The sequence below is a fragment of the Salmo trutta genome, chromosome 10 (assembly GCF_901001165.1).
Source record: "Salmo trutta chromosome 10, fSalTru1.1, whole genome shotgun sequence".
In the NCBI taxonomy this organism is placed as follows: Eukaryota; Metazoa; Chordata; class Actinopteri; order Salmoniformes; family Salmonidae; genus Salmo; species Salmo trutta.
This window is the reverse complement of record NC_042966.1, coordinates 1,402,087-1,415,413: the sequence shown is the minus strand read 5'-3', so window position 1 is coordinate 1,415,413 and position 13,327 is coordinate 1,402,087. Positions and strand designations below refer to the sequence as shown.

The 13,327-nt window shown below is 39.7% G+C and overlaps 1 protein-coding gene across 1 annotated transcript; it reads right to left on the bottom strand.

Annotated features, from left to right (window-relative positions):
- Positions 1–5,532: 5,532 nt before the first annotated feature.
- Positions 5,533–13,166, bottom strand: LOC115200942 (LYR motif-containing protein 1). Its single transcript, XM_029764082.1, has 5 exons — positions 13,046–13,166; positions 11,843–12,000; positions 6,270–6,330; positions 6,105–6,136; positions 5,533–5,997 (listed from the first exon to the last, which is right to left on the bottom strand). The coding sequence occupies exons 2-5, from the start codon at positions 11,993–11,995 to the stop codon at positions 5,881–5,883; spliced, it is 363 nt and encodes a 120-aa protein (XP_029619942.1). The 5' UTR covers positions 11,996–12,000; positions 13,046–13,166; the 3' UTR covers positions 5,533–5,880.
- Positions 13,167–13,327: the final 161 nt, after the last annotated feature.

Genomic DNA, 13,327 nt, shown 5'->3' with positions numbered 1-13,327 from the left:
GTGAAACAGATCAGGGTGTGACAGAATGGCCAACGCTGCCGAAAATGTTGGGGACTTTTTGTTGAAGAACCCCTTTCATTCTCCGGTGTACACAAAAAAAGTGTGAATTAAAAGCGAGGGTCGACCTCTGCCTGACATCAATTTCATAAAGAAGGTGAGGTCCGTTCAATACCAACTGGTATCAAATGTAATCAAATCAAATTACATTTTATTGGTCACATACACATGGTTAGCAGATGTAAATGCGAGTGTAGCAAAATGCTTGTGCTTCTAGTTCCGACCATGCAGTAATATCTAACAAGTAATCTAACAATTTCACAACAACTACCTTTTACACACAAGTGTAAAGGAATGAATAAGAATATGTACATATAAATATGGATGAGCGATGGCCGAACGGCATAGGCAAGATGCAGTAGATGGTATAGAGTACAGTATACACATATGAGATGAGTAATGTAGGGTATGTAAACATTATATAAAGTGTCATTGTTAAAAGTGACTAGTGATACATTTTATTACAACCAATTTTTTTATTATTAAAGTGGCTAGAGATTTGAGTCAGTATGTTGACAGCAGCCACTCAATGTTAGTGATGGCTGTTTAACAGTCTGATGGCCTTGAGATAGAAGCTGTTTTTCAGTCTCTCGGTCTCTACTTTGATGCACCTGTACTGACCTCGCCTTCTGGATAATAGCAGGGTGAACAGGCAGTGGCTCGGGGGGTTCTTGTCCTTGATGATCTTTTTGGCATTCCTGTGACATCGGGTGGTGTAGGTGTCCAGGAGGGCAGGTAGTTTCCCCCCGGCAAATGTATAGCTGGTTCACAGGGAGCCTAGCATCATGCCACCTGTAATTACACGTTATGATGCTTTACATGCTGAACATCTTTTCTAGGATGTCGAAAACAATTCTGAATGATTTGATAGCTTCCATCGCATCATTCATTAAAAGTTAGATTAAAGAAAGAGGTTGATGAACATTTTTGCGTGCACTCAAGTAGGCTTTGCACTTTCCTCTGGTATTTATTTAGTAAAGAGGATGACACATAATCACTCCAGACAGACACAAGCAAAAACTTGTGACATGAATGTTGCAGCAGCCTAGGCTACACCTAAACATTAGAGATCTGACATGCTGTATGGGATGAAAACAAGACTATTTTTCAGTCTGATCAACTGTAGGCTACTAATAAGAGCAGCTGCATACAGCCTATGCGCCCTGTCCATCTGGTCAATTGTAGGCTACTAATAAGAGCAGCTGCATACAGCCTATGTGCCCTGTCCATCTGGTCAGGGCAAACTAATTGGTAACGCTATGTATTTATAGTCCATTTGGGTGTTAGGAGAAAATGTGAATGTGATCAAATTTGGTTTATATTCAAAACTGGGCTGGCTAGGCTGCATATACATTTTCAATCAAAAATTATTAACTGGAATGAATCAATCAACATAATAGTGATGACAGACCTAAACATGAATAAAGCAAGCTCAGCCCTGTGAGTCTATTGTCTATCAGTTGTTGTCTATGTGTCTGGATAGAGGAAATCCCCCTCCTAATCTAGTCTAAATATAATTTATATGAAAAAATAAAAGGTAGCTGCAGTTTGACAGGGTTTTCATCCCCCCGGGGCCCTTAAAAAAACAGGTCCCATATAAAACCTTTTCATAACAGATTAATCACTGTCATACCTTATAGGGTCCAGAGTTTTCCTAGTTAGGTTAGCATATAAGGAAAAACTCCAGGCCCCAGGGGGTAAAAATTGCCCCACCGCTCTGGGACCTATGGTGCCACCAATCTACTTGCAGTTGTCAGTTATGGTCAGGTATGTGGATGATCAGGGCTTTATTCAGGAACGTTTCTTGGGCTACTTTGATGTGTCAAGTGGGCGAGATCCGCAGTCTGTGTTTGGCTTCATGAATTTTGTGATGTCTGAGTTTAACTTCATAGAGAAACTCGTTGTCCAAACCTACATGACTGTTTGATAGCGCGACTGTAATGGAATGTATCTGCTATTTGTATTTCCAGCTAAGTCCCCTCATGTTCCCTGATTTAAGAGGTGATGACCACACCACTCCACTACTATTGTCAACTTTCTCCTGACATGAACTGAAGCCACAACGTCTCATGTGCCCGCTCATCCACTGGCACATTTAATGTTTCCCTGAGGGGAAGCACTGAGGGGTACTCAATCAATTTTGTCTCATTTCTGCATGTAGAGTCAATCACATACACAATCACATTATTACAAATCAATGATTTTACTCCTTGCTTGGACTAACTCATTCTTAGCTCTTTTGTCTAACTGTGTAGATTCTTGTGTTATTGTTTTTTGTCTTCCCAGTCAAATCCTGTCCTGCACTGGTCAAGCCTCTGAACACCTCAACTCATGCCTCATTCAATCACTGATGTGATCCCTTTCCAACACTGTGTAAGTAGCCCTATCATTCCCATTCCCCATAATATAAATGTCTTTATTAAATGCTTTAGGTAAAAATAATTTTTGGAACACACTTTGGACTCTGTGAATTCCGCGACTATACTGTGGGTCTTCCATCCTCCTCGTTTTTTCAAGTCACCAGCCTCCACTGATCTGCACTGAAGAATGGGAGAAACTCCCCAAATACAGGTGTGCCAAGCTTGTAGCGTCATACCCAAGTAGACTTGAGGCTGTAATCCCTGCCAAAGGTGCTTCAACAAAGTACTGAGTAAAGGGTCTGAATGCTTAGGTAAATGTGATATTTCAGTTATTTTATGTTTATACATTTGCAAAAAAATTTACAAACCTGTTTTTGCTTTGTCATTATGTGGTATTGTGTGTAGATTGATGTTTTTATTTTATTTTATTTCACCTTTATTTAACCAGGTAGGCAAGTTGAGAACAAGTTCTCATTTACAATTGCGACCTGGCAATGTGAGAGAACAAAATATTTCATCCATTTTAGAAGAAGACTAACATGGTAATGTTCTCTAGCTGTGTCGTGATTGGCTCAGTGTTCTGTCACTCATGGGGACACTACATCACAGCAAAATCTACTGAAAATTCAAGCCCTTTGGGTGCTGCCATAGAGTTACATTCGAAGTGCCCATCCAAGAAGGCTCAAGGTTATTGGCCGTAGATAAAATGGTCAAATCACGTTATATCTACAGTAGCTTTGATTGGACTGATCATGTCACCATCACACTTTCAAAATCTCAGCTAGCAAGCTAGCAGCCAATCATCATGAATCAAGTCAACTATCTACTGGCAAATCCTTTTCAATCCTTGTCATATGAAGAGAAGTTATGAAGATAAATTATAGATAAAACGTATCGGTGCTCATCGGCCATTTGACATAAACATTACACAACAAGTTGGAAATTGCAATTTCAACAATGAGTGGTTTAGAAGGAATCAGTGGCTAACTGCAAGCATTGCAAAAAATCACTAGCCTGCTAGTCAGTGGAGTGGATGTGTGGTCTAAGTCTGGGTTTAAGGGTCTGGAAACTGGGAAATCTCAGACTTCAGAGAGCTCAAAAGAAGTTTTGAACGGTCATCCAACTCGGAAGTTTACATACACCTTAGCCAAATAGATTTAAACTCAGTTTTTCACATTTTCTGACATTTAATCCTGGTAAAAATTCCCTGTCTTAGGTCAGTTAGGATCACCACTTTATTTTAAGAATGTGAAATGTCAGAATAGTAGCAGGGAGAATGATTTATTTCAGCTTTGATTTCTTTCATCACATTCCCAGTGGGTCAGAAGTTTACATACACTCAATTAGTACTTGGTAGCATTGCCTTTAAATTGTTTAACTTGGGTCAAACATTTCGGGAGCCTTCCACAAGCTTCCCACAATAAGTTGGGAGAATTTTGGCCCATTCCCCCTGACAGAGTTGGTGTAACTGAGTCAGGTTTGTAGGCCTCCTTGCTCGCACACACTTTTTCAGTTCTGCCCACAAGTTTTCTATAGGATTGAGGTCAGAGCTTTGTGATGGATAGTCCAATACCTTGACTTTGTTGTCCTTAAGCCATCTTGCCACAACTTTGGAAGACCCATTTGCGACCAAGATTTAACTTCCTGACTGATGTCTTGAGATGTTGCTTCAATATCTCCACAGAATTTTCCTGCCTCATGATGCCATCTATGTTGTGAAGTGCACCAGTCCCTCCTGCAGCAAAGCACCCCACAACATGATGCTGCCAACCCCATGCTTCACGGTTGGGATGGTGTTCTTTGGCTTACAAGCGTCCCCCTTTTTCCTCCAAACATAACGATGGTCATTATGGCCAAACAGTTATATTTTTGTTTCATCAGACCAGTGGACATTTCTCCAAAAAGTATGATCTTTGTCCCCATGTGCAGTTGCAAACCGTAGTCTGGCTTTTTTATGGCAGTTTTGGAGCAGTGGCTTCTTCCTTGCTGAGCGGCCATTCAGGTTATGTCGATATAGGACTCGTTTAACTGTGGACATAGATACTTTTGTACCTATTTCCTCCAGCATCTTCACAAGGTCCTTTGCTGCTGTTTTGGGATTGATTTGCACTTTTCGCACCAAAGTACGTTCATCTCTAGGAGACAGAACGCATCTCCTTCCTGAGCGGTATGACGGCTGCGTGGTCCCATTGAGTTAGTCTTTGTGGCTGAATCGGTGTTTGAAATTGACTGCTCGACTGAGGGACCTTACAGATGATTGTGTGTGGGGTACAGAGATGAGGTAGTCATTCAAAAATCATGTTAAACACTATTGCATACAGAGTGAGTCCATGCAACTTTTGACTTGTTCAGCAAATGTTTACTGCTAGACTTATTTAAGCTTGTCATTAACAAAGGGGTTGAATACTTATAGACTCAAGGCATTTCAGCTTTTCATTTTTAATTCATTTGTAAAAATGTCAAAAAACATCATTCCAATTTGACATTTTGGGGTATTGTGTTTAGTGACAAAAACATCTCAATTTAATCCATTTTAAATTCAGGCTGTAACACAACAAAATGTGGAAAAAGTAAAGGGGTGTGATTACTTTCTGAAGGCACTGTAATCATTACATGACTTTAAAGGATAGGTAATTTGATGCAAACATATAGTAAGTAGGTTATAACTTTTCCATTGTATAAAAATGACATTTTCACAATCGCTTGATTACTGTACCAGTCTGTACAACAAAGGGAATTATCCAGGACCAAGCATGACAGACAATGTTGATTTGCAGGTGGAATAATGCCCAATGAGCTTGCAAGGTTAAAGTGGGACACAAGGTCCGATTGGCACTGCATTGTCCAACGAGGTTGTTGGGTGAAGCCATGCATGTGCACAGCTCATGAATACTACAGTTTTTTTTTAATTCTCTTTGTGCATGCTACAGAGGCTAGAGAACAATGATGTGATGGTGAAGTACAACATTTTCGGGACCACTTTTGGCTCGTGAGCGCTACTTTCAGAACTACTAGCTAAAAAGTATCGGCAAAAAGTACTGAGGAATCTGAGTATTTTTCTACCTGACAGATTTCATCTGACTTTTTATTTATTGAAAGCATGAATGCAGAGGAGTGGCATTTATCAAAACTCAATTTATTGAAAGAATAAATAGTCAAAAGAATATCATACATCTTTTTGGCTGACTATCTTATGGGACAGACAAGACTGACATTTACATAACAGCTTTTGTCAGGAAATGCATGCATAAATATACTTGGTAAAGTATACTGTTGCACAGACATGATGGATTGGATCCTGCAGTGCACATTGAAATGTGCTTGATGAACATTGATGTGCGTGATGAACATTGGATATAAATTACTTTTGTCATCTACAGCTGAGTGGTCATATGAACTCAACTCCTCCTGAGATCAGCCAGTGACGGTCTTCCTGTCCTTGGCAACATTAATGAATCTAGTCTCAACTGTCTTCGTCATGTGACTGTAAGTAAACTGGCTTGGCCTGCTTCCTCATGCGCTGCTGTGCTTTCAGCTTCCTGCCTTTCTGGGTTGCCAGTCCCATTATAGGCAGGTAGAGCTGCAATTAAAGAACCAAAATAAAACCATTACATTAGACAATAGTGAAATGACACAATAGTTCCTGAGAGAGAAACATTTGTTCTGGTTTGGATGTCTGTCACTTACAGGTCTTGGATAGGGATTCCTGTAATGAAGACCTGCAAATTAGAGTGGGGAAAAATGTCACATTCTCATACCAAAGCATTTAAGTGTGAACATTGTGTCAATTATCCAGATACATTGCTAAATTAAATCATTAAAAATGTCAACCAGGCTGTCGTTGACACTTACCAATTTCTATCCTTGCCTCACATTCGTCTATGCACTTCTTTATTGATGTATGATCTGTCAGCTAAAGGGGACACACAGAACAACAGATAAAGAAGAATTTGAGCTACACCAGACAACCTTTAGGTCTATCTTTTAGGGATGGGCATGAATAACAGCGTACTCGAACGGACGTCAAATCTCGATCTTTAACCAAAGATCAATTTTTTTGTTAAATACTGTAAAATTATTTGGTGGAATGAGCTTTGTGGCTACCCGAACCGACAAGTTACATTTTGTCTTGAAGACAACGTTAATTTGCTTCGACTCTAGTGTTCAATTTGTACATGTGCATTTGCGGGGCACAACAAAAAAGAAACAAGCCAAGCATCACACCGTTCTTCTCCTTAAATTCCCTTTCCTCTTTGTGTCTCCTTCATTCGTTTGCGTTCCGACCGTTCCCTCCACACCATGCGTGCCGAGTGCGCACACATGCTCCCTTAGGCCTACAGGCATTTATTTCTATAAAAACATATCATTGATGGGATACACTAGCTACATTCCTTGCCAAATGACAGTAGCTTTGTCACAAATTCAAAATAGACTGGTTGATTGAAACAGGAAAATGTTTTCCAACAAAGAGCTGCAGTTGTGTAATAATTGCATCCCGTATATTTTCCGCTTAAGCTACTTTGAGAACTGCTAGAGCCATTTTAGAATTGGTTAGCCTAGGCTATAATCCCCCTCTAAATATAGACAGGTTCCACACTGAAAATATGCAAAAACTTTAGTTTGAGAAAAACAGAGTGTATTTTCATCAGAATCTTTAAGCATATGCCTGCACACCAAACAGATGTAATAGCCGTAATTCATCAGTGTTCAATGTGGAATTGTTTATCCATTTTGAAAATTTCAAAGAACAGGCAGAATAAACTATACTGAACAAAAATATAAATGCAACATGTAAAGTGTTGGTCCCATGTTTCATGAGCTAAAATAAAAGACACCAGAAATGATCCATCTGCACAAAAGGCTTTCTGTGAAGTCCATAGATTAGGGCCTAATGGATTTATTTAAATTGACTGATTTCCAAATATGAACTGTAACTCGTTGAAATTGTAGCATCGTTTAAATTGTTTTCATCGTTGAAATTGTTGCAAGTTGCGTTTATATTTTTGTTCAGTATACTTCTCATTTATTTCATCTGTAGCCCAATAAACTGCATGGTTCCCGAATCATAGCGGGAGGGCCACACAACATATTGTTAGGGTTGAACTGGCTATTTGTATGCATAACCTTTGTGATATACCGGGGAAGCTATGCTACAATGTTGAGTATATGAACTGCGGATAAATCGACTGCTGAAGACAGGAAGAACGACACCCGGCGACAGGAAGTGCGTCACTAGGCTGGGACCTGCCTGCGCGCCGACGATAGGAGGAGCAAGTTTAAACCACGCTCCTCCTCCCTCTGACAGGCCAGCATTGAGCGGGAACTATCTCTGTCAGAGTATAAAAGAGAAACAAAGGATATGTCGTTCTTTTCTCTGTTTGCCCTGCGAGGTAAAACAGCGAGACCGTATATACGAACCACCCATTTACCACACACGTGTTTGCATTAATTAAAGTACAAATAAATCAGAAGTTACTATGTGCTGACTATTTTGTTCTGATACCAGAAACGAACTGTCGCAACTTTAACAATATCATCACGTGACTCCAAGTCATATATCAATATTTGCGCATAATGGCCTTTCCACTGCTATTTCTTTCATAACACATTTTACCGATGCAAAAAGATCCATGTCAAATGAACAAATAATCTGTCGGCATTTACAAAACTGTACCGTAACTTCCTGTTTCCATCACAGCTGTTGTGATTTATTTTTTTTTATACGTATGACTTTGCTCACATAAACTGTGGACGCGCTGATCTACATATTTCTTGGTCCATAAACATGCAGGAATATTCTTAGGTATCTAAACCTATTGTCAACCTTTATTTAGGCATTTTAAAAACACGTCCTTTTCCCATTACGACAATAATCTAATCCAACTATCAATTTACGGATATGATTGCGGCTGGTCAGATAAACACACCAGTAAATAGCTAAAGTTACACCGTAAATCAGATGGCTCGTTGCCGAAAATGGAGCTTGTTCAAAATGATAACCAGCTAACGTTAGTTAGCTGCATTGGCTAATAGCTTCTATCTGATATTTTAGCGCAATGTTTATCTAGCCAGCTAGCTAGCACAGTAGCCAATATAGCTAGCTAGCTAACACTACAGATAAAAGGGTTAGTTATCGTAATCTTTGCTAACAGGTCACCAGTGGTGTAAAGTACTTAAGTAAAAATACTTTAAAGTACTACTTAAAAAGTTAAGGGTATCTGTACTTTACTTTAATATTTATATTTTTGACAACTTTTACTTTACTACATTCCTAAAGAAAAGAATGCACTTTTTACTCCATACATTTTCCCTGACACCCAAAAGTACTCATTACATTTTGAATGCATAGCAGGACAGGAAAATGGTCCATTCACATACTTATCAAGAGAATATCCCTGGTCATACTGACTCTGATCTGGCAGACTCACTGAACACACATGCTGTTCTGGATGACTGTGTGATAATGCTCTCAGTAGCCGATGTGAACAAAATCTTTAAACAGGTCAACATTCACAAAGCCGCTGGGCCAGACGGATTACCAGGATGTGTACTCAAAGCATGCACAGACCAACTGTCAAGTGTCTTCACTGACATTTTCAACCACTCCCTGATCGAGTCTGTAATACCTACATGTTTCAAAGAGACCACCATTGTCCCTGTGCCCAAGGAAGCGAAGGTAACCTGCCTAAATGATTACCGACCCGTGGCTCTCACGTCAGTAGCTATGAAGTGCTTTGAAAGGCTGGTCATGGCTTACACCAACAGCATCCTACCGGAAACCCTAGACCCACTCCAATTGGCAAACAGCCCCGACAGAGCCACAGATGACGCAATCTCAATCGCACTCCACACGGCCCTTTCTCACCTGGACAAACGGAACACCTATGTTAGAATGCTGTTCATTGACTACAGCTCAGCGTTCAACACCATAGTGCCCACGAAGCTCATCACTAAGCTAACGACTCTGGGACTAAACACCTCCCTCTGCAACAGTGGAAAGAGGTGGAAAGAGTAGGCAACAATACGTCTGCCACGCTGATCCTTAACACTGGGGCCCCTCAGGGGTTTTTACTTAGTTGCCTCCTGTATTCCCTGTTCACCACAACTGCGTAGCCAAACACGACTCCAACACCATCATTAAGTTTGCTGACGACACAACAGTGGTAGGCCTGATCACTGACAACGATGAGACATCCTAAAGGGAGGTCAGATAACTGGCAGTGTGGTGCCAAGACAACAACCTCTCCCTCAATGTGAGCAAGACAAAGGAGCTGATCATGGACTCAAGGACAAGGCGGGCTGAACAGGCCCCCATTAACATCGACAGGGCTGTAGTGGAGCGGGTCGAGAGTTTCAAGTTCTTTGGTGTCCACATCACCAACAAACTATCATGGTTCAAACATACCAAGACAGTCATGAAGAGGGCACGACAAAACCATTTCCCCCTCAGGAGACTGAAAAGATTTGGCATGGGTCCCCAGATCCTCAAAAAGGTTCTACAGCTGCACCATCGAGAGCATCCTGACCGGTGCATCACCACCTGGTATGGCAACTGCTCGGCATCTGACCGTAAGGCACTACAGAGAGTAGTGCGAACGGCCCAGTACATCACTGGGGCCAAGCTTCCTGCCATCCAGGACCTATATAAAATAGGCGGTGACTTAGATCTCAGGCCCTTCTTGTGAACAACATTTTTCCTTTATGAACAAGTATTAGAAATTGATATATTCTTTCAACAGGTTATTAGCGTACACCTAATATGTTCCCCCTGTTTGATGATGCTCATTATACATTAAGGTTGAGCCAAAAGATTACATGTAACAAAGATGAAATGAAATACAAAATTATGTGAAATTGAATGAAACAATGTATGTTGATGCGAATATGATGTACAATATTCCATTATGTTTCTATATGATAACAATAGCGTAGTAGATTTAATATGCCATATACTATTTTTTAATAGTATCATTAATTAATTGAATCATTATGACACACCCCTCACTATTGTCATTGGTTGCACTAATAATTGCACTGTTTGTCTACATAACCTAGTTCAAGTATTCATGACATTACCCTGAGGAAGGCATAGTGATGCCGAAAATTTAATTGCTGGAAGTTTATACATGGAGTGTGCGACTTTATTTTGATAGTTTATGGTGTCAGAGGAAAACCATAAAATTGTCAGAGACTCTAGTTATTGTCCAAATGATCCAATTATTAGTTGGCTGCTACTACAGTTAGCTAGTAACGTTAGCAAACCCGTTTTTCAGTTTTTGGAGAAAAAAGATTGTTTTCTCTGCTATCGTACGGCAAACGGTACCGGAGCTCCAAGACTTGGACCAAAAGGCTCCTCAACAGCTTCTACCCACAAGCCATAACACTGTTGAACAATTAATAAAATCGCCACTGGACAATTTATATTGACACCCCCCTTCCTTTTGTACACTGCTGCTACTCGCTGTTTATTATCTATGCATAGTCACTTCACCCCCACATACATGTACAAATTACCTCTACTAACCTGTTCATTTTCTTAAATCTTCTTGAACTGCACTGTTGGTTAAGGGCTTGTAAGTAAGCATTTCACGCTAAAGTCTACACTTGTTGTCTTCAACACTCAGATATAATTGACAAACGAAGCAAATCAAAATGTATTTGTCACATGTGCCAGAGTGTGCCCCTGGCTATCCATGAATTTAAAAAACAAGAAAATCGTGCTGTCTGGTTTGCTTAATATAAGGAATTTGAAAAGATTTATACTTTTACTTTTGATACTTAAGTATATTTTAGCAATTACATTTACTTTTGATACTCAAGTACATTTAAAAACAAATACTTTTAGACTTTTACTGAAGTAGTATTTTACTGGGTGACTTTTACTTGAGTCATTTTCTATAAAAGTATCTTTACTTCTACTCAAGTAAGACAATTGGGTACTTTTTCCACCACTGCAAGTCACATTTATCTGCTTAGCTAGCTTGCTTGCTTAATGCATGCATGTCCTGGCACGTCGACACAAGACTTATTGTTAGTGAATTAACTAAACTAATATTTGCAACAGGAGTTTGAGTTTGGTCACTATCTCAATTAATCAATTTCTCAATAGTGCACCTTCCTGTTGGAGAATGAGAAAGCTTACTACTACTGCTGATTTTCCCAGCTAGACATTCCTCAGCATTGTGCAGTGCTGCTATGCCAGAGGTGGCTGGTATAGCAGCAGTTTTGCTATGTAAAGGGACTATCGGCATAGCCGATAGAAGGGGATGGACTAGAAAAGGCCTATATCGGCCTGATATATGGTGAAGGACAATTATTGGTTGTTCTCCACAAAAAAAAGTTTTTTCCATTCGAGTACTTGAAAAAAAAAATGCAAACACTTGAACAGTCAAATAATGTCAATTGCCCATCCCTACTATCTTTACCTGTTGGTTCTGTCTGAAGAGGGTCTGGGCCTCCTGGACAATGTACCGTCTCTCGCTCTCAGTGTCTTGTGGGAGTGTGGACTGCCAGCCCCGGGCGACCCGAAATACCCTCATATACAGTGACAGGACCTGACTACGTGTGGCTGACGTCATTTGGTCTAAAATCAATACAAAGCAGGGAATATAAAGAATATATGCAGGGAGTCAGACTGGGACCCTGTTTGAAATGATATAACCAGTGATCAAACATCATTGGATAGTTGAAAACAGACATATACACATATATATATATATATATACACATATATACACATATATACACATATATATACACATATGGGTTAACTGCTTTGAATTATTACTGAAACAGAAGTTGGTTTACTGCTGGAAAGTGTGGGAAAATAATACATGTACGCGCATGTTTAAATAAACCACTAGGTGGCAATATAACATCGGAACATTTTTATTTTCATTGTAGCAGGGACTAGAATCACTAGATAGCTATCAGCTTAGTACAGTCCTTCACATACAGCCCATCCCTGGTGACATTGATCGTATGTACACTAGAATTAAATGAACTGATTTTCAGAAAAGTGTATAAGTAGATTTAATTTTGATTAGCTCACTGGGGTCTGCATCACGCTGATGAGCATGGGCTAACGTGAGCAAGCAGGGTGACGTTTTTATGGTGAATGTGCTGCTCGGTTTCCTTAACCATAATAAGGATAAACAAAAAACTATTTTATCTCATAAATCTAATTGTGCTAATGGAAAAAATGTAATATTCATAAATGTAAATTCACTAATAAAAAAAACACTTCCGTGTTTCTATAAGGAATTCGAGCAGTACTTTCGAGCAGACTATAAAACATTCTTCTAAGAAAGCTGTTAAAACAATCAGTGTGTGTTTCTTTTAAGGTTTTTGTATAATATGTCATTTGTTGTACCCCCTAGCATATATTATCATGATCTATTTGTATACTTCTTGTATGTATACTGTTTTTTCTACATAAAAAAAATGTATTTAAAAAAAGAGCTAGCAGGGTGACAAGCCAATATACCTGGCTAATGATGACATGCTTATCTTTAATGTAATTGGAACATCTAGGACAGGAATATCTAACGGTGTATGTCAACATTACAATAACATGAATTCCTAATGCTGACTTGCAGAAAAGTCGTATTATGAATGACTTGACCTACCTGCTGTGCTGTGAGCTTTTTACGCAACATGTCGCATAGAGATGACGATTACACTGACGTAATTTGATTAACGTGTTCGCAGCAATCAGTGTGTTGCAAAGTCTCTACGAAACAATTTCATTTTTTATTTAACCTTTATTTAACTAGGCAAGTAAACATTCGTATTTACAATGACGGCCAAACCCGGACGACGCTGGGCCAATTGTGCGCCGCCCTATGGGACTCCCAATCACGCCCGATTATGATACAGCCTGGAATCGAACCAGGGTCTGTAGTGACGCC

Bases quoted from the DNA above. Each gene is read 5' to 3' on its own strand.
- LOC115200942 (XM_029764082.1), bottom strand. From the start codon at position 11,995: ATGACGTCAGCCACACGTAGTCAGGTCCTGTCACTGTATATGAGGGTA. The intron at 6,331-11,842 runs GTAAAGATAGTA...TGTCCCCTTTAG, and splicing joins TCTTCAGACAGAACCAACAG to CTGACAGATCATACATCAAT. The intron at 5,998-6,104 runs GTAAGTGACAGA...CTTTAATTGCAG, and splicing joins GGAATCCCTATCCAAGACCT to CTCTACCTGCCTATAATGGG.